The following is a 17855-nucleotide window of genomic DNA, read 5'->3' as shown; positions in this document are numbered from 1 at the left end:
TTCTAGTTGTGTTCACTTTGTTATCTTATGTTTGCTCCTTTTTGTGATTTGGTAGGATATCGGGGCACAGGGAAAAGTGGAGTGCTCGTGGAATTTAGTGACTTGTCCTTCCACTTCCGATCCTATGGCGATCTCAACCACGAGGAACTAGACGCAGTCTGTAAGTTCCTGCACCAACGAGTCCAGGCCCATGAGAAGACTGCACTGTACCGCCTCAAGGCTTGCTTCAAGTCATTTCACAGGTGGGCATCGCGTGTCCCGAGAAAACAGGGCACGGTCATCAAGTAGATGAGCATCGTTATGGCACAGGAGGAGGCTAATTGGCCCATTGAGCCCATTCCTGCTCTCTCATCCCCGCAATTCCATCAGTCCCATTTTCCTGCTCTATCCCTGTAGAATTGTAAGTTTTTAAAATTATTATTCTCCTACGGGATGTGGGGCCTCGCTGGCTGGGCCAGCATTTATTGCCCATCCCTAGTTGCCCTTCAGAAGGTGGTGGTGAGCTGCCTTCTTGAACCACTGCTGTCCCTGTGGTGTAGGTACACCCACAGCGCTGTTAGGGAGGGAGTTCCAGGATTTTGACCCAGCGACATTGAAGGTACGGTGATATATTTCCAAGTCAGGATGGTGAGTGGTTTGGAGGGGAACTTCCAATGGTGGTGGTGTTCCCATGTATCTGCTGCCTTTGTCCTTCTAGATGGTAGTGGTCGTGGGTTTGGAAGGTGCTGCTAAAGGGGTCTTGGTGAGCTCCCTCAATTTCCTTTTGAAATCACTCTTCCTGCTTCCATCACCTCCTTGGCAGAGAGTTTCAGGTCATGACCACTCACCATGCTCTTAAAAAAAATCCTTCCACGCATCCCTCCCCCTCCCCCCATCTCTTTCCCAAAACCTTAAACCTGTATCCCTTAGTCCTTGTATGATCAGCTACTGCAAACAGCATTTCCTTATCCACCTTATCTGGACCTGTTATAATCTTGTACCCCTCTGTCAAATCTCCCTTCAATCTCCTTTGTTTGAGGATAACCCCAGCCCTCCAACCTAACCTTGCAGCTAAAACCCCTGGTCCCTCGAACCATTCTGGAAAATCTCTCAAGGACCCTCGCATCCTTCCTAAAGTGACAAATGTCATCTTACAATAAAGCGAGGTAGTCAACTAAGCTTGTGTTATTCTACATAGTGACAGTTTTGCAAATGGATGACGTGCTAAATAAGATCATTAAGCAAGTGGGTGGCAATCTGTACTAAAAGTGAAAACTGAAACATTATGCTGAAGTATGTAATTGGGTAATTAACCTTGCTGCTCCCCAGCTTACATTCCAATAACTCTATTAAAGTTGGAGTGGATCCTTGAGAGTATACTCTCAGTTAATGTTTAAAAAGTGAGGCATTTTGTAAACTGGTTTAATTACGGATTAGTGCTCTGATTGTATCTCTCTCTCTCTCTCTCTCTCTCGTTCTCTATCTCTGTCTTAGTGTGGCCTTTAAAAACTGCAGCATCTGCGCGGATGCGGTTTCCACGGAGAAGAGCTCATGCTTAAAGCAGTTGCTGAAGGACTATTTTGACCAGAAAGGTGACCAGACTCAAAGCACAAATTACCCAGAGCAAGAGGATGACGACCTGAACAGAGCGAAGGTTTGTGCAGACTCGTGGCTTTTATAGGTTCTGCTTGATATGGAAAAATGAGCTGGGTAAACAGTGTAACAGTGCATCTCTGACTGGGTTAGGAGCTGTGGTTCCTCTTTGTGACTAAAATGAGTTGGACGGTTATAACCTTGTGGTGAAGGTGTTAGCACTGAGCATTTAAAATCACAGGTTCCAACAGACAATTGGTTGGAAAGGGGGCTGGGATTTACAGCGGGACTCTCAGCAAACAAGAGTTTATTTAAATGACTCATAGACTCAGATGTTTCCAGCACAGAAGGAGGCCATTCAGCCCACGCCGGTCAACAAAGACCTGACTACACGAATCTCATTTTCCAGTACTTGGCCAATAGCCCTGGAGGCTATGGCAACGCAAGTGAATATCTAAATACTATCTAAATGTTATGAGGGTTTCTGACTCAACCACCCTTTCAGGCAGCGAGTTCCAGACTCCCATCACCTTCTGGGTGAAAAAATTTCTCCTCAACTCCCCTCTTAGCCTTCTACCTCTTACCTTAAATCTATGACCCCTGGTTATTGATCCCTCTACTACTGGAAAAAGTGCCTTTCTATCCACCCTATCAATGCCCCCTATCTAACTCTCTATCCACCCTATCGATGCCCCTCTATAGCCCGTAGTCCCTATGGACTATAGCAGTGGAACTCATGACCAGAGTTACAGTCGTCTCCTGATAAAAGCAGGAGAATGCAGTCAGTGGAGGATTGTCACATAATACAAAGCATGTGCATAAAATCGATGCCAGTCACTCACAGCGGTGTGACCCCCAGATGTGATTAACAGGGTAATTGCCCAATCATCTCCACTGTGGCCAAGACTAGTAGTGTGGCCTTTTTTTTAAATAAAAACATCTCAAGAGGAAGGGAAGGCGTTTGTACAACTTCACCCGATGGTGTCTCTTTGTTCCAGATGAAAGACTGGGAGAGTCAGATCCGAGCTGACGTCTGTCAGTTCCTGTCTGTTCGCCATGATGAGAAATTCTCAGGCAGAGCAATCGCACGAATATTTCATGGTATCGGTAAGGCACTGGAATTAACCTCGTATATTAAAACTTAAAAAAATTGTTTTCCTTGTTTCAGTTCTGAGCCCCAGTGGAAGTGGAAGAAATTTCTAATGCCAGATATTCTTTCTTGCCCATTTTTCTCCTCTCCCCGTTTCTTCCTGGATAATTTGTATCTATTATGATTGATGATATAGGATTATGTCGTAGACCCGACCATCATCAGCTGCTTCATCAATGACCTTCCTTCCATCATAAAGTCAGAGGTGGGGATGTTCACTGTGCAATGTTCAGCACCATTCGTGACTCCTCGGATACTGAAGCAGTCCATGTCCAAATGCAGCAAGCCCTGGACAATATCCAGGCTTAGGCTGACAAGTGGCAAGTAACATTCGCGCCACACAAGTGTCAGGCAACGACCATCTCCAACGAGAGAATCTAAGCATCTCCCCTTGACATTCAATGGCATTTCCATCACTAAATCCCCTACTATCAACATCCTGGGGGTTACCATTGACCAGAAACTGAACTGGACTAGCCATATAAATATGATGGCTACAAGAGCATGTCAGAGGCTGAGAGTTCTGCAGTGGGTAACTCACCTCCTGACCCCCCAAAGTCTGTCCACCAGCTACAAGGCATAAGTCAGGACTGTGATGGAATACTCTCCCCTTGCCTGGATGAGTGCATCACCAACAACACTGAAGAAGCTCGACACAGTCCAGGACGAAGAAGTCTGCTTAATTGGCACCACATCCACAAATATTCACTTCCTCCACCACCGACACACAGTGGTAGCAGTGTGTACCATCTACAAGATGCACTGCAACAACTCGCCAAGCCTCCTTTGACAGCACCTTCCAAACCCATGACCGCTACCATCTAGAAGGACAAGGGCAGCAGACAGATGGGAACACCACCACCTGGAAGTTCCCCTCCAAGTCACTCACCATCCTGACTTGGAACTATATCGCCGTTCCTTCACTGTCGCTGGGTCAAAATCCTGGAACTCCCTCCCTAACAGCACTGTGGGTGTACCTACACCACATGGACTGCAGTGGTTTAAGAAGGCAGCTCACCACCACCTTCTGAAGGGCAGTTAAGGATGGGCAATAATCGCTAGCCAGTGATGCTCACATCCCATGAACAAATATTTAAAAAGTTCGACAGGTACCAGTTTACCTCTGGTAGGTCATCCAAGTGAACCTTGGGAGAGTATCCAAAATGAATGCCCGAGCCCAGATTGAAACTCCCCGAATTGAGAGAGAAACTCTTCCAACCGAGTGATTGAAATAAGAAGGTAAGAAATAGGGGCAGGAGATGACCGTTCAGCCCTACAAGCTTGCCCTTCCATTCAATAAGATTGTGGCTGATCCACCTCGATTTCACCTTCCCAAGTTAACCCTCATTTCCCATAATTCTCCTTGTACTGAAAGACCTTATGGTCCTTTGGCATTGGATATACTCAGCGACTGAGCACCCAATCTGGGGTAGAAAATCGCAAAGATTCGCAAGCCTCTGAGTGAAGAAAGTTCCCCTTTTCGCAGGCCTGACTGAGCAACTCTGTACCCTGAGACTGTGACCCCCCACCCCCCCCACCATGTTCTGGAAATGTGATCAGTAACGGGAGGCCCGGCTCATTTAGTTTTCATTGCTTTTCCTCATTAAAAGTTGATCACAAAGTGGGATTGGAATCGTGGAGCTTTTCTTCCCTGAAGGGGGTTAGTGAAGCAGTTGGGTTTTGAGTTGCACTCTGGCAGCCTTCGTGGTGGTTTTCTGGTGCTGACCCAGAAGTGACTAGATTTAATTCATTCTTTTTCACACTTTGTGATGATGGGGATCTCTGGGTTTTGTTCCATAAGCCTGAGATATAAACACTGTTTGTAGCGCACCTACCCCCTTGGGGCAGAATCTGTTCCTTCAGTACAGATCCAGGATTGACGTGCGTGTGTGTCTGCACCTACACTCATTTCCATTATTTCTATCTCCCTCACCGTTTGCGTAAATGACGTGTGTGTGTTTTTAAAAAAATATTCATTCATGGGATTTGGGCTTTGCTGGCTAGACCAGCATTTATTGCCCATCCCTAATTGCCCTTTAGAGTCAACCACATTGCTGTGGGTCTGGCGTCACATGTAGGCCAGACCAGGTAAGGACAGCAGGTTTCCTTCCCTAAAGGGACATTAGTGAACCAGATGGGTTTTTACGACAATCGACAATGGTTTCATGGTCATCATTAGACTTAATCCAGATTTTTATTGAATTCAGATTCCACCATCTGCTGTGGCGGGATTCAAACCTGGGCCCCCAGAGCATTACCCTGGGTCTCTGGATTACCAGCCTGGCACTACGCCACTGTGTGCGGGGGAGGGGGAGGGGTTGTGCAGGGGAGCGCGATGAGAGTTGCCATCGGATGCTTTTTTATTTAAATGGCGCATTCAGAGCTGAAGTTTGGTCGATTGGTTTCCTTGGTCTTGTCTGACGATAGGCTGTTAACTCATTTCTATTAATAGAATAACACTTTCCTGACCTTCTCCCCACCCAGAGAGCCCGTGTTATCCCGCTCAGGTTTATGGACGGGATCGAAGATTCTGGCGGAAATATCTCCGATTCGACTTCAATGAAATAATGCGGATGGCGACAGAGGAAATTATCAGAATGAAGTAGTGAGTTTTGGCGGCAGAATGAGGGCGGAATGTGTGTCACCTGACACTAGGGCTACCATCCGTGCTGTGGTTGCCTCTGAATATACCACAAACGCTGTCGACCTGAAATGAGGATGAATTGTCAACACCTTTAATTAAGGTAACAATCTTTTCGTGTTGCATTGGTCCGACACGGTTTCAGTATCATGGGCTCACCTCTTCACCTGTGACCCTCTGCAAAGGGCGATGCCCCCATGTACCGTTCAGGGCTTCCTTAGGTGTGGGACATTGACTCAACTGGATTTCGGGGCTGTTCTGTTTTCATCTTGCCTTTTTTTTTGAGTTGGAAGACACGAGAATGTTACCCGGAAGCAGGGATATCCCAACTTCTGTGTAGCAAGAGAAAGGATCCTCTTGAAATAGAACTTGTGGATTAAAAACTTGATCCCTGTACTGAAGAGCCTGGCATCCACTGGGCAAATCCTGCCCACAGTGATAGGATCGAAATCGAGAGCTCACAGATGGTGCACCTGAACCTAGTCACATTGGTGCAGGGCGTAGAGGGACCCTAAAGCGAGGGATCGTGGTCCTAGACAAACACTGAATAATAAGGCCCCTGTGTCGCCATCAGTGAGCTGCTTTGGTAACTGTTTCTTATCACTAGCTTGTGCTGCTCAGGAGCCACTAAACAAATCTAGTCCAATAAAAACAAAATACTGGATCAACACAAGATGATGATCATCTGTGAAGGAGGGTAGGCTAAATCACCGGGGCTGGACGTTGTCGGGAATGACATGCTCCTGAAATATTCTTTTCCTGTTTATTAATGGTCGTCTTGTGTTGATAAATGTTTTGAATTTTTATTTCAAGTTTTCAACTTGTGTATTTCCATCCTTTTTATAAATCTGTGACCACTTTTTTTTTAAAAAAGTATTTAAAATAAGTCTTTAAATCAGGGTTGCTAAGTGAGGACCTGTTGTCATTTTTAATGCTGCGTTCGTTTGAATAATATTTGAGGGTAAATTAACAATGGTCATCGAAAACAGTGATTTAGCAATCATGCCTTCTAATTGTGGTTAGTAATCCTGATAATGCCTCCGAAACAGCCGTCACTGCTTCTGTGGCTCTGCAGAGGTTATGTGCTGTACTGTTTATTGAACGAGGCTTCCTGTATCTGTTCCAGAAGTGCCACAACGTTCACGGCTCATTATTTTACACTGGGCCCACACACTGACTTGCATCTCTTTACATATTTGTGTTAAATTAGAAATTGCTTTCGAACTCTGTAAACTCCTTTAAGTAATTGTTTTGCACTTTTTTTATAGTTTTTAATTACAAATAAAATTTTCTTCAAGAAAGATGGACCACATTCCCTCCACATTTTGTATCCTTTTATTTATTTTCTTGCACGATGTCGGTATTGTCGCTGTCAGAGTAATATTTAAAACGGGAGGGGGGAAAGCAATGCAGCAAACAACCATGCAACACCAAATTTTTTTGACTCACTAGGATGGGTTGTTCTACCATTTCGAGCTACTCTAGGAACCGTCTCGAACAGACTACGGTCCTACCGATGTCTGGCTCAGCCACTGTATCACTGAAAACTCGGAGGACCTGTGTGAGAAGGGGGTAGGATGTGGAGTTGACCGTGCGTTTGTGCTTCAACTGATTTTGTTGAGGCTGATGCCGTTTGTAATGTTATTACCATTTCTTCAACTGAGTGCTAAATTGGCAAAGGTTTGAAAGCACAAAAACTTGCATTTAAACGGCGCCTTTCACGGCAGCCTCCGCGCATCCAAAAGATGCTTTACAGCCGTAAAAGTGCTTCTAAAATGCAGTCACTGTTGTAATATAGGAAATTTGGCACCCACTTCATGCACAGCAAGCTCCCACAAAAAGCAGAGAGATAATGACCAGATGATCCGCTTTAGTGATGTTGGTTGAGGGAGAAAATGTTGGCTAGGAGAACTCCCCTGCTGCTCTTTTGAATAGTCTCTTGAGATCTTTCACATTTGGCAGCACAGACACGGCCTCGATTTTGTAAAGCGGGCTTTGTGCGTGCTCTACTCCTGGTCTCATTTCTTGTTCTTAACGTCTCATCCAAAAGACAGCACCTCCCTCCCATAGTGCAGTACTGAGGGAAGCGCTGCACTGGGAGTGTTGGCCTGAATTTGTGTGTGCTCTCAAGTTGCTGGAGTGGGACTTAGACCCACAACTTTATGGCTGCGATTTGTGACCGTTACTGTCTGTATGGTCAAAATATCAACTCACCTTATGAGCCATTTGGAGGTCCTCTCTCTCAACTTACATCCCCGTAATTTCAAAGTACAGTTCTCAATTTTGAGCTGATTTCATCAGAATATATACTCCAATCTTTGAAAGTTCAATTGTTTTCGGCACCATTCATCGATAACTTTTTGAGCAACCTTGATTTTAATTGCCACGCCATTTGGTGGCTGTGCCTTCAGTTACCTAGGTTTTTCTGTAATTCCCTCCCCCAAACCCCCCTCCCTCTATTCTCCTTTGAGTGTTCCTTGAAACCTATCTCTTTAACCCAAGTTTTTGTTAATATTCCCTAATATCTCCTGACCTGGTTCGATGTCCAGTTTTGTTTGTAATGCTCCTGTGAAGCACCTTGGGACGTTTTTATTATGTTAAAGTTGCTATACAAATACAATTTGTAAGCAAAAGCTATCAAAAACGACCACTATCGGAAATATGTAACAGGTTGCAGAGTTTTGGGGGTGAACTGCCATCGATTGGCAAAAGAGGCAGAAGTGACGGGAGGAAAAAAAAGGTTTTCACGCTGTGAGTGGGTAAGGGTTTGGAATATTCTGCTTAAAAGTGTGGTGAAGGCAGGTTCAATCGAAGCATTCAAAAGGGAATTAGACTGCTATCTGAAAAGGAAGAATGTGCAGGGTTATGGGCGGAGGTGGGAGATGGCACAAAGCGAATTGCTCATTCAGAGAGACGAGGCAGACACGATGGGCTGAATGGCCTCCTGTGCTGTAACAATCCTTTGATTCTGAGAACTTGAGGCAATTTCCTGTTTTGTTTGCTGCGTTTTGTTTTTTGCTTCTTAAGCCGAATATAGTTAACATCTTTACCTTGTGTAAATTTTTGCCCATCATCTTGAGGGGGGAAAAAATATTTTCCCAGTTCTGCACCCAGACACTCTGATCAGGAACTGCTTTACCAGCTCGGACACCACCTTCCAACCCCTCTCCCAAAGATTCTGAATTACGTGGGACATGTGAGCTGAGTTTGTATTATCATCACTAGGGAAGTGCAGTTGCTTCTTCCTGCATTTTCAACAACATAACAGTTGGTCTACATAACGAGTAATGAAAGAATTTGCATTGATTATAGTGCCTTTCACATCCTGTTGTCACTTTCAAGTTGTTTTATCACCGGTAATGTAAGTAAACACGGCAGTCATTCTACACACAGCAAAATCATTAGCAATAGATAATTGGTCAGTCAATCTGATTGAGGATGTTGGTTGAGGGATCAATATTGACCAGGTCACACAAGCCTACTTCTCTTCAAACTGCGGCATCTCTTAAATCTATAGTACCTCAGCCAGTGGCAGACGAGGACCCCGATTATAAACATTTTATGTGAAATACAGCAATACAGTCCCTTGGGACCGTCAGCCTTCATTACAAGCCAGGAGCCTCCAGCAGGGCTGGAATCTACTACCTCCTTTCAACAATGTGTGTGGCATATGATCGCTTCTCCCTGGTGTGGGGATTGTTAGCATAAAACCCTCCACGCCATCACTGCAATGTTTTAATATTTCATAAGTGTGCTACCACTGAGCAACAGCTGGGCATATGTACGTCTGTGTTTTCTTGATTTAAGCAGAGTTCTATGAAATATTAAAACACTGCAGTGATGGCGTGGAGGGTTTTATGCTAACAAGTCCACACCGGGGGAGAAGCAATGGCATCCAGCACACATTGTTAAAGGGCCCAATGTTTTCTTGATGGTTTTTTTTTTAAAATAATGATTCAAATGTTTAAAGCAACTCTTGCAGTCTATTGGCAAAAACCTAGGTGCTACTCCCCTCCCATGATCTATGATTTCAAAGCAAGGGAACAATGTCTTCAACAGTATCTTCAACAGGCACCAACATCTTCAGCCGGGTCTCCATGACTCTTGCAGTTGAAGCTAGTGTTTCAGGGCAAGCAACTGAATGGCAGCTCTTAACCAGTCGTGAAGCCATCTTGGGTTCCCTAGGAGTGATGATAAGACGATGAAAGTTTATTTTAAAATGAATAAATAATTCAGCACCTGTCCCCATTTTGATCTAGATATATATAATATGTAAACATTCTGGTAGCATTACTTCTTTTGCCTGTTTCGGTATCAAGTAGTTTAAAAAAATCTTGCATAGGATTGCTGTCCACAAACCTTGCTTCAGATTGTCATAATATTTTAGCCATGCTTTTATCAGCAATTCCTATTCCAATTTTTCCATGTCAACAGTCATGTTTCAGTTGCAGATTTCAGCCACTAGGTGGCAGTGTGGAGTGATGTCCTGAAATCTCCCAATTCTTGCCACCTTGAATCTTAAAAACAAGTTTCTATTCATCAACTCGCCGGCCTTTCCCAAACTACCAAACCTCAGGATTTAATCAGACCTGCTGACCCTTGCAAAACTTTACTTAGTCCTAAATGCCATTCAATCCTGGTATGTGTTGCCTATTGCCTTGTTGTTTATCCTTGGATTTTTTTTTAAAACAAAGAGCAGTATAAATGTAACATGGAGCCGAATTATCCCCACCCCGGCTAAAAAGTTGGGAAGAAGGAGCCTGCCCATAGTCCCAATGACTGCCCCACAACAATTTAGCGCTGGAAGTGGTGTTAATTGCTTTCAGGCAAGACTTTCACCTCTTTCTCAGGAGGATGTCCTACCTTGGGTTGGCTGGCTACTGTCTAGTCCCAGCTGGGAGCAGTGGATGGGACTACAGGCAGTCTCCAATGATGAAGAGCCCAGACTTGACAAGTCAGTCTGGGGTCTCGGTGAGAGGGGTGTGGGGTGGGTGGGGGCCAGGACCAGGCTCAAGAGGCGGGGGCAAGTTGGGCAGGGAGTGAGCTTGGGAGGGGGGGGGGTGCCTCTGGTCCTCCTCTTTCCCCCCCCCCCCCAAAAGGAGCTCACCCTCTTGCCTGGCACCAGACCATGTAGCTAAAGCCTCCAGCCTACCTGTACACCGCGGGTAAAATACCAGCGGTGGCGGGATGAGGCCCTTAAGTGGCCATTATTATCTATGATATGGTAAAGAGTCTGGTGCTCAGGATAAATATTCTTGTCAAGGTGCTGATTTCAGGGTGCTTACATAACCTCATTCCAGTCTCAAAAGCCACAATTTTCTTTTTGCCATATTCTGTTCAACCAATTTTATTATCCCATTCCACATTTCACCCCCCCACCGTGCCTCATTTTGTGACTTCTTGCCTCAGTTACTAAACCTTTTAATCCGGACCCTCGTGGGAACATTTCTGAAATGCCTGTGAGGTCTTGGGAGGAAAGGAAATCAGGTATTGGCTCTGTGCTGAGTGACTTTCTATGTAATTCACCCAGGGGAGTTTTCGTTGATTGGGTCTCTTGGAATCACTCAACTTCGCTAGGATTTTGTTTATTTTTGCTAGTGGCGTCTGCCACGTGAACAATGCCAGACTCCCAGCTACACATCACGTGAACTGCTGCAGGACACTGTCAACTCCAACTGGCCCTAGTAGAAGATCAATTGCTGCAAGAAAAAGCCTGTCTGAAAGCCTAGCGCAAAAGGAAAATGCTGGGAATTTGAAATAGAATCAGAAAGTGTTGGAAATACTCAGCAGGTTTCAGTTTGATGATCTTCCATTGGAACTGTTTGTCAGTAGTTGAACAATAATTACTTGTATTTTAAAAAGCGCCTTTGCTGTAACAAGGTGGTTTGCAGCTGTGTTATAAAACAAAAAAATTGACAGCTACATGACATATTTGGGCATGTGCCAAAAGCTTGGTCAAAGAGGTAGGTTTTGGGGATGAAAGCTTATCGACCTGAAACATTAACTCTGTAGCTGTTTCCACAAACGCTGCCTGATATGCTGAGTATTTCCTACATATTCTGTTACATTAAAAAGCCTGCTGGCCCTCGCTTCTGCCAGGGCTCCAGACCTTTGGTCAGGCCAGCAGAGCTTTGCCAGATGCTACTCCGTCCCTTCTGTGTCTATTGGTGGTGTCCTTGATTGAAGATGCACTGCAGTAACTCACTAAGGCTCCTTCAACAGCACCTTCCAAAACCACAACCTTGACAGACGCATAGGAAACCACCAGCTGCTAGTTCCCTTCCAAGTCACTTACCATCCTGACCTGGAAATATATCGCCGTTCCTTCACTGTCGCTGGGTCAAAATCCTGGAACTCCCTCCCTAACAACACTGAGGATGTACCTACAGCACATGGACTGCAGCGGTTCAAGAAGGCAGCTCACCACCACCTTCTCAAGGGCAATTACAGATGGGCAATAAATGCTGGCCCAGCCAGTGATGCCCGCACCCTGTGAAATAATAAATACCAAACAGATTTTTGCAATCTGGGGAGGGAGGAGCAAAGGCCAGAGAAACCAGGTTCCAGCAAATGATTGTGCAAGTTTGTACAATAAATGCATCACAATTTCTAACCCTCTTTTCTACCTTAAAATACGCTCATAAATATTACACCGAATAATATCCAGTTAAGAGTTTTATCCCACTTAGTGTGAAATGTCGTTTTGTATGTGGGGAATCTAAGATCCACTTTCACTTCTTTACCGATCGATCCAGCTGCATTACCTTTGACCGCAGTTTGTTCACTTGAGTTTCTGCTGCATTCGCTCGTTCCTCTGCACTTTGCAGCTCGTACTGCATTTTCCGCAACTTTGAGAGATTGACATTGGTCTGCTCCTCCTGCAGTCAGGAAAACACAACAGCTCATTGCAGTGATCTATTCATGTTTATCAGCTAACTGCAGACCCTTGATAAACGTTACCAGACCCTTGCCTGACACTCTCATAGGCTATTCCGCACTGAATATACCTTGTTATACTTTACGGTCTACAGCACACACATGCTTTGTGCTTGCTGAATATATATATATATATATCCAGCCGATACATGCTGGAGGGCTGGGTTACTGGATTCACTGACAGTGAGCGTACTGATATTTGCTAAAGCGGCTTTTCTCTACAGTAACCGATTCAGAATCTATTCAAGGAGTGTTTGACATTGCTTTAGTACCCCTCACTTTGATAATCACCCCCCGACAGGTAACTCACAAGAGATTCATTGCCCGGTCAACCTGGATGTGATGGTGGACCAGCTTTTTAACATCATCTCCACCCAACTCCGACATACATTACTCACCGCCTGGGTAAACCCTTGAGTAACACCAGAGTAAAAGTCACTCGCTGCCTGATAACCCCTTGACTATTGGTGTGAAGGCCACTCAATGCCTGGTAAGCACCGGCCCCCAGTAAAGGTTACTCACTGGCCGGCAACCCCTCAAGTAACAGAGTAAAGGTAACTCACTGCCCAAGAGCTTTTTTTAATTTATTTATGGGATGTGGGCTTCGTTGGCTAAGCCAGTGTTTATTGCCCATCCCTAATTGTGCTTGAGAAGGCAGTGGTGAGCTGCCTTCTTGAGCCGCTGCAGTCCATGTGGTGTAGGTACACCCACAGTGCTGTTAGGGAGGGAGTTCCAGGATTTTGACCCAGTGACAATGAAGGAACGGCAATATATTTCCAAGTCAGGATGGTGAGTGACTTGGAGGGGGACTTCCAGGTGGTAGTGTTCCTATGTGTATGCTGCCTTTGTCCTTCTAGATGGTAGTGATTGTGGGTTTGGAAGGTGCTGTCTAAGGAGGCTTGGTGAGTTCCTGCAGTGCATCTTGTAGTTGGTACACACTGCTGCTACTGTGCATTGGTGGTGGAGGGAGTGAATATTTGTGGATGTGGTGCCAATCAAGCGGCTGCTTTGCCCTGGATGGAGTCAAGCTCTTGACTGTTGTGGGAGCTGCACTCATCCAGGCAAGTGGAAAGAATTCCATCACTCTCCTGACTTGTGCCTTGTAGATGGTGGACAGGCTTTGGGGAGTCAGGAGGTGTGTTACTCACCACAGGGTTCCTAGCTCTGACCTATTGTAGCCACAGTATTTTTATGCTCACTGCCCAGTACCACCTCGAGTGAGGGAGTAAAGGTTACTCACTGCCCAGTAACCCCTCGCGTGTCAGAGTAAAGATTACTCACTGCCCACTAACCCGTCAAGTGTCAGAATAAAGATTACTCACTGCCTGCTCAGTTTGCTGTTTGTAATTCTTCATCTTCAGCTGCATTTGGTCAATGGTTTCCTGCAACCTTTTCAAATTTTTTTGATCTTCTTCAGACTGTTGAAAAATACGATTAATGATTTTTGTGAAAAATCTAAATCTCTTGGAAGAATAACCCCTGATCATAATTGTCTTTTGCTGTGAAAAGACAGGGTACTTTGAGGGACTCCTTCTGCCCAGTCAATGCACACTGTGCAACTACACCTTCACAAACAATTACACTGTCTGTCAAGATGCTGAAGAAACTGACACCGTTCTTTTTAAATATTCCTTGTTATTGAATTTTCTGCACGTAGGACAAAAGTAAACCCGCAGACCACAAGAAGAGACTGGCAACTACGTAAAAGGGATTAAAAATGTTATAGGCATCTTAATGGTAAAAAGTTGGTAAAAGATGAAATAGAGATCCAGAAAGGGATTTGCAGATGGAGGCCAGGCCTTGTTGAGGTGTTACACGAGTACTTAGTATCTGTCTTTACCAAGGACGAAGATGCTGCCAATGTCATGGTGAAGGAGGAGGTAGTTGAGACAGTGGATGGGTTAAAAATTGATAAAGAGGAGGTGTTATGAAGGCTGTCTGTACTTAAAGTTGATAAGTCACCAGGACAAAATGGATACATTTGAAGATGAAGAAGTTTCCCTAGTACTTTTTCCTCTAGTGATAGAGAGAAGTAACAGTGGAAATTGTGGAGGTACTGGCCATAATCTTCCAGTCCTCCTTAGATACAGGGGTGGTGTCAGAGAACTGAGAATTGCAACTATTACACCCTTGTTCAATACAGGGTGTTAAAGATGGCCAGTCAGTTAAACCTCGGTGGGGGGAAATCTTTCACAAATGATAATCCGGGACAAAATTAAGGAAGTTAAGGGCAGTATCAAGTTGAAAGAAAAATCATACAATGTGGCAAAGATTGGTGGTAAACCAGAGGATTGGGAAAGTTTGAAAAACCAACAAGAGATGATCAAAAATATAATAAGGAGGGAAAAAATGAACTTTGAAAGTAAACTAGCAAGTAATATAAAAATGGACAGTAAGAGATTCTTTAAATATATAAAAAGGAAGAAAGAGGCCAAAGTCAATATAGGCCCCTTAGAGAATGAGGCTGGGGAACCAGGAAGTGACAGAGAAGTTGACTTTGCATCAGTCTTCATGGTAGAAGACACTAACAGCATTCCAAAAATACTAAATAATCACAGGGCAAAAATGGGGGAGGAAATAAATACAATAACTATCACTAGAGAAAAAGTACTAAGGAAACTAATGGGGCTAAAGGCCAATAAGTCACCTGGAGTGGGAAACCAGGGGATTGGGAAGCCTACAAAGACCAACAGAGGGCAACTAAAAAAGAAATAAGGAGGGAGAAGATTAAATATGAGGGTAAACTAGCCAGTAATATAAAAGGATTGCTAGAGTTTTTTTTAGATATATAAAGGATAAGAGAGAGGCAAAAGTGGACATTGAGCCGCTGGAAAATGACGCTGGAGAAGTAGTAGTGGGGAACAAAGAAATGGCGGAGGAACTGAATAGGTACTTTGCGTCAGTCTTCATGGTGGAAGACACGAGTAACATCCCCAAAGTTCAAGAGAGTCGGGGGGCAGAGGTGAGTATGGTAGCCATTACCAGGGAGAAGGTGCTAGGAAAACTGAAAGGTCTGAGGGTGGATAAATCACCTGGACCAGATGGATTACACCCCAGAGTTCTGAAGGAGATAGCTGAAGAGATAATGGAGGCACTAGTGGTGATCTTTCAGGAATCACTTGAGTCAGGGAGGGTCCCAGAGGACTGGAAAATTACTAATGTAACCCCCGTGTTTCAGAAGGGAGTGAGGCAAAAGACAGGAAATTACAGGCCGATTAGACTGATCTTGGTTGTTGGTAAGATTTTAGAGTCCATTATTAAGGATGAGATTTCAGAATACTTGGAAGTAAAATAGGGCAAAGTCACCATGGTTTCATCAAAGGGAGGTCATGCCTGACAAATCTGTTAGAATTCTTTGAGGAGGTAACGAGCAGGTTAGACAAAGGAGAGCCAATGGATGTTATCTACTTGGACTTCCAGAAGGCCTTTGACAAGGTGCCGCACAGGAGGCTGCTCAGTAAGATAAGAGCCCATGGTGTTAGGGGCAAGGTACTAGCATGAATAGAGGATTCGCTATCTGGCAAGAGGCAGAGAGTGGGGATAAGGGGGTCCTTCTCAGGATGGTTGCTGGTGACTAGTGGAGTTCCGCAGGGGTCAGTGTTGGGACCACAACTTTTTACTTTATACATTAATGATCTAGATGAAGGAACTGAGGGCATCCTGGCTAAGTTTGCAGATGATACAAGGATTGGTGGAGGGATAGGTAGTATTGAGGAGGTGGGGAGACTGCAGAAGGATTTAGACAGGTTAGGAGAATGGGCAAAGAAGTGGCAGATGGAATACAACGTGGGCAAGTGTGAGGTCATGCACTTTGGTAGGAAGAATAGAGGCATAGACTATTTTCGAAATGGGGAGAGAATTCAGAAATCTGGAGTGCAAAGGGACTTGGGAGTCCTAGTCCAGGATTCTCTTAAGGTTAACTTGCAGGTTGAGTCGGTAGTTAGGAAGGCAAATGCAATGTTGGCATTTATTTCAAGAGGATTAGGATATAAAAGCAGGGATGTGCTGCTGAGGCTTTATAAGGCTCTGGTCAGACCACATTTAGAATATTGTGAGCAATTTTGGGCCCCGTATCTCAGGAAGGATGTTCTGACCCTGGAGAGGGTCCAGAGGAGGTTCACGAGAATGATCCCAGGAATGGAAGGCTTAACATATGAGGAACATTTGAGGACTCTGGGTCTATACTGGATGGAGTTTAGAAGGATGAGGGAGGCAGGGGAGGGGGTTGCAGCCTGCAGGGAGGGCGAAGGAGGAGGGGAGGTGGGTTGGGGCCTGCAGAGAGGGGGAGGAAGGAGAGAGAGGGAGGGGAGAGGAGGGAAGAAGTGGGGAGTGTTGCAGCCTGCAGGGAGGGGGTAGGAGGGAGATGGGGGGAAGGGGAGGGGATGGGAGGAAGGGGAAGGGATGGGGTTGCAGGGAGGTGAAGGGGGATAGGGCAGATAGGCCTGTAGAGGCGGGGTTGGTGAGGCTTGTGGAATTAGCTGCACCAGTGGACAGATCAATTGCCACGATGAAGATACAGCCAATTACCTGCAAGTTGAGTTCTTTAACACAACGTTCCTGCTTTCTTATTCCTCTCTGTAATTCAGCATTTTTCTTCTTCTCATTGGAAACGTCCTCCTCCAACCCTTGAATCTGCAGTTTGAAAAATAATTCCCACATTTTTTTAAAGGCAAATCACTCAGGCAACCAGGAAACAGGCAATTTAATAACAAAGAGAAACCCCACACTTTACAGCTGTACAGTGTGAGGTTTTCCAAGTGTGAATATGTGGAAGTCGGCAGAGGGGTTTCAGCTGACCAGAGAGAGTGGAGAGGGAATGCACCATGTTTGTATTTAATATAATGAGGCTGTGGCTGTGCGCGGATCAGTTTACTTGTGCCGGGTTTGTGTGTGGCACTAATAGTGCCAACTTTGCCAGTATGTCACCTAGTAGAGGATGCGCAGTTTTACAGAAACTCGCTGGTGCAGTGAGTGCCCTGTTGCATGTAAAATTTGTGGAGAATAAGCACTGTTTTCTATAGACAGTGCTCGGCGAGGACCTGTTTTCCAGGTGTGCCACACAATGAGAACACAAGAACATAACAATAGGAGCAGGAGTAGGCCATTTGGTCCCTCAGGCCTGCTCCTCCATTCAATTGAGATCATGGCTGATCTGATCGTGGCCTCAACTTTGGCTGGTGCCACAATTGGGAGAGATGTCACACAGACTAGACAAGCAACAGCCTGACAGAGTCACACTCATGGAATCATACCTGACAGATAATGTCCCAGACATCACCATCCCTGGGTATGTCCTGTCCCACCAGCAGGACAGACCCAGCAGAGGTGGCAGCACAGTGATATACCATCAGGAGGGAGTTGCCCTGGGGGTCCTCAACATCGACTCCGGACCCTATAAAGTCTCATGGCATCAGGTCAAATACGAGCAAGGAAACCTCCAGCTGATTACCACGTACCGCCACTAACCCCCCTACCCCTTCACTTCAGCTGATGAATCAGTGCTCCTCCATGTTAAACACCACTTGGAGGAAGCATTGAGGGTGACAAGGGCGCAGA

General features: G+C 45.2%; 2 protein-coding genes across 3 annotated transcripts in view; one reads left to right on the top strand and one right to left on the bottom strand.

The window, feature by feature from the left end:
• The window catches only part of recql4 (RecQ helicase-like 4), a 74321-nt gene extending 67653 nt beyond the window's left edge, over positions 1 to 6668 (top strand). For both annotated transcript variants that reach the window (XM_078536259.1, XM_078536265.1), the window contains 4 exons: positions 56 to 242; positions 1474 to 1633; positions 2571 to 2679; positions 5207 to 6668. In XM_078536259.1, the coding sequence (XP_078392385.1) occupies positions 56 to 242; positions 1474 to 1633; positions 2571 to 2679; positions 5207 to 5328 (578 nt within the window). In that variant the 3' untranslated portion in view covers positions 5329 to 6668. The remainder of the gene's footprint in view (positions 1 to 55; positions 243 to 1473; positions 1634 to 2570; positions 2680 to 5206) is intronic.
• A 2027-nt stretch (positions 6669 to 8695) lies between these two features.
• LOC144675602 (myosin-7-like) overlaps positions 8696 to 17855 on the bottom strand; it is a 148618-nt gene continuing 139458 nt past the window's right edge. The window contains exons 36-39 of the mRNA XM_078536252.1: positions 16827 to 16931; positions 13622 to 13717; positions 12128 to 12241; positions 8696 to 9544 (exon numbers count right to left, since the gene is read on the bottom strand). Of these exons, the coding sequence (XP_078392378.1) occupies positions 9515 to 9544; positions 12128 to 12241; positions 13622 to 13717; positions 16827 to 16931 (345 nt within the window). The 3' untranslated portion in view covers positions 8696 to 9514. The remainder of the gene's footprint in view (positions 9545 to 12127; positions 12242 to 13621; positions 13718 to 16826; positions 16932 to 17855) is intronic.

The sequence above is a fragment of the Cetorhinus maximus genome, chromosome 3 (genome assembly GCF_964194155.1).
Source record: "Cetorhinus maximus chromosome 3, sCetMax3.hap1.1, whole genome shotgun sequence".
In the NCBI taxonomy this organism is placed as follows: Eukaryota; Metazoa; Chordata; class Chondrichthyes; order Lamniformes; family Cetorhinidae; genus Cetorhinus; species Cetorhinus maximus.
This window is presented reverse-complemented; position numbering and strand designations above follow the sequence as displayed.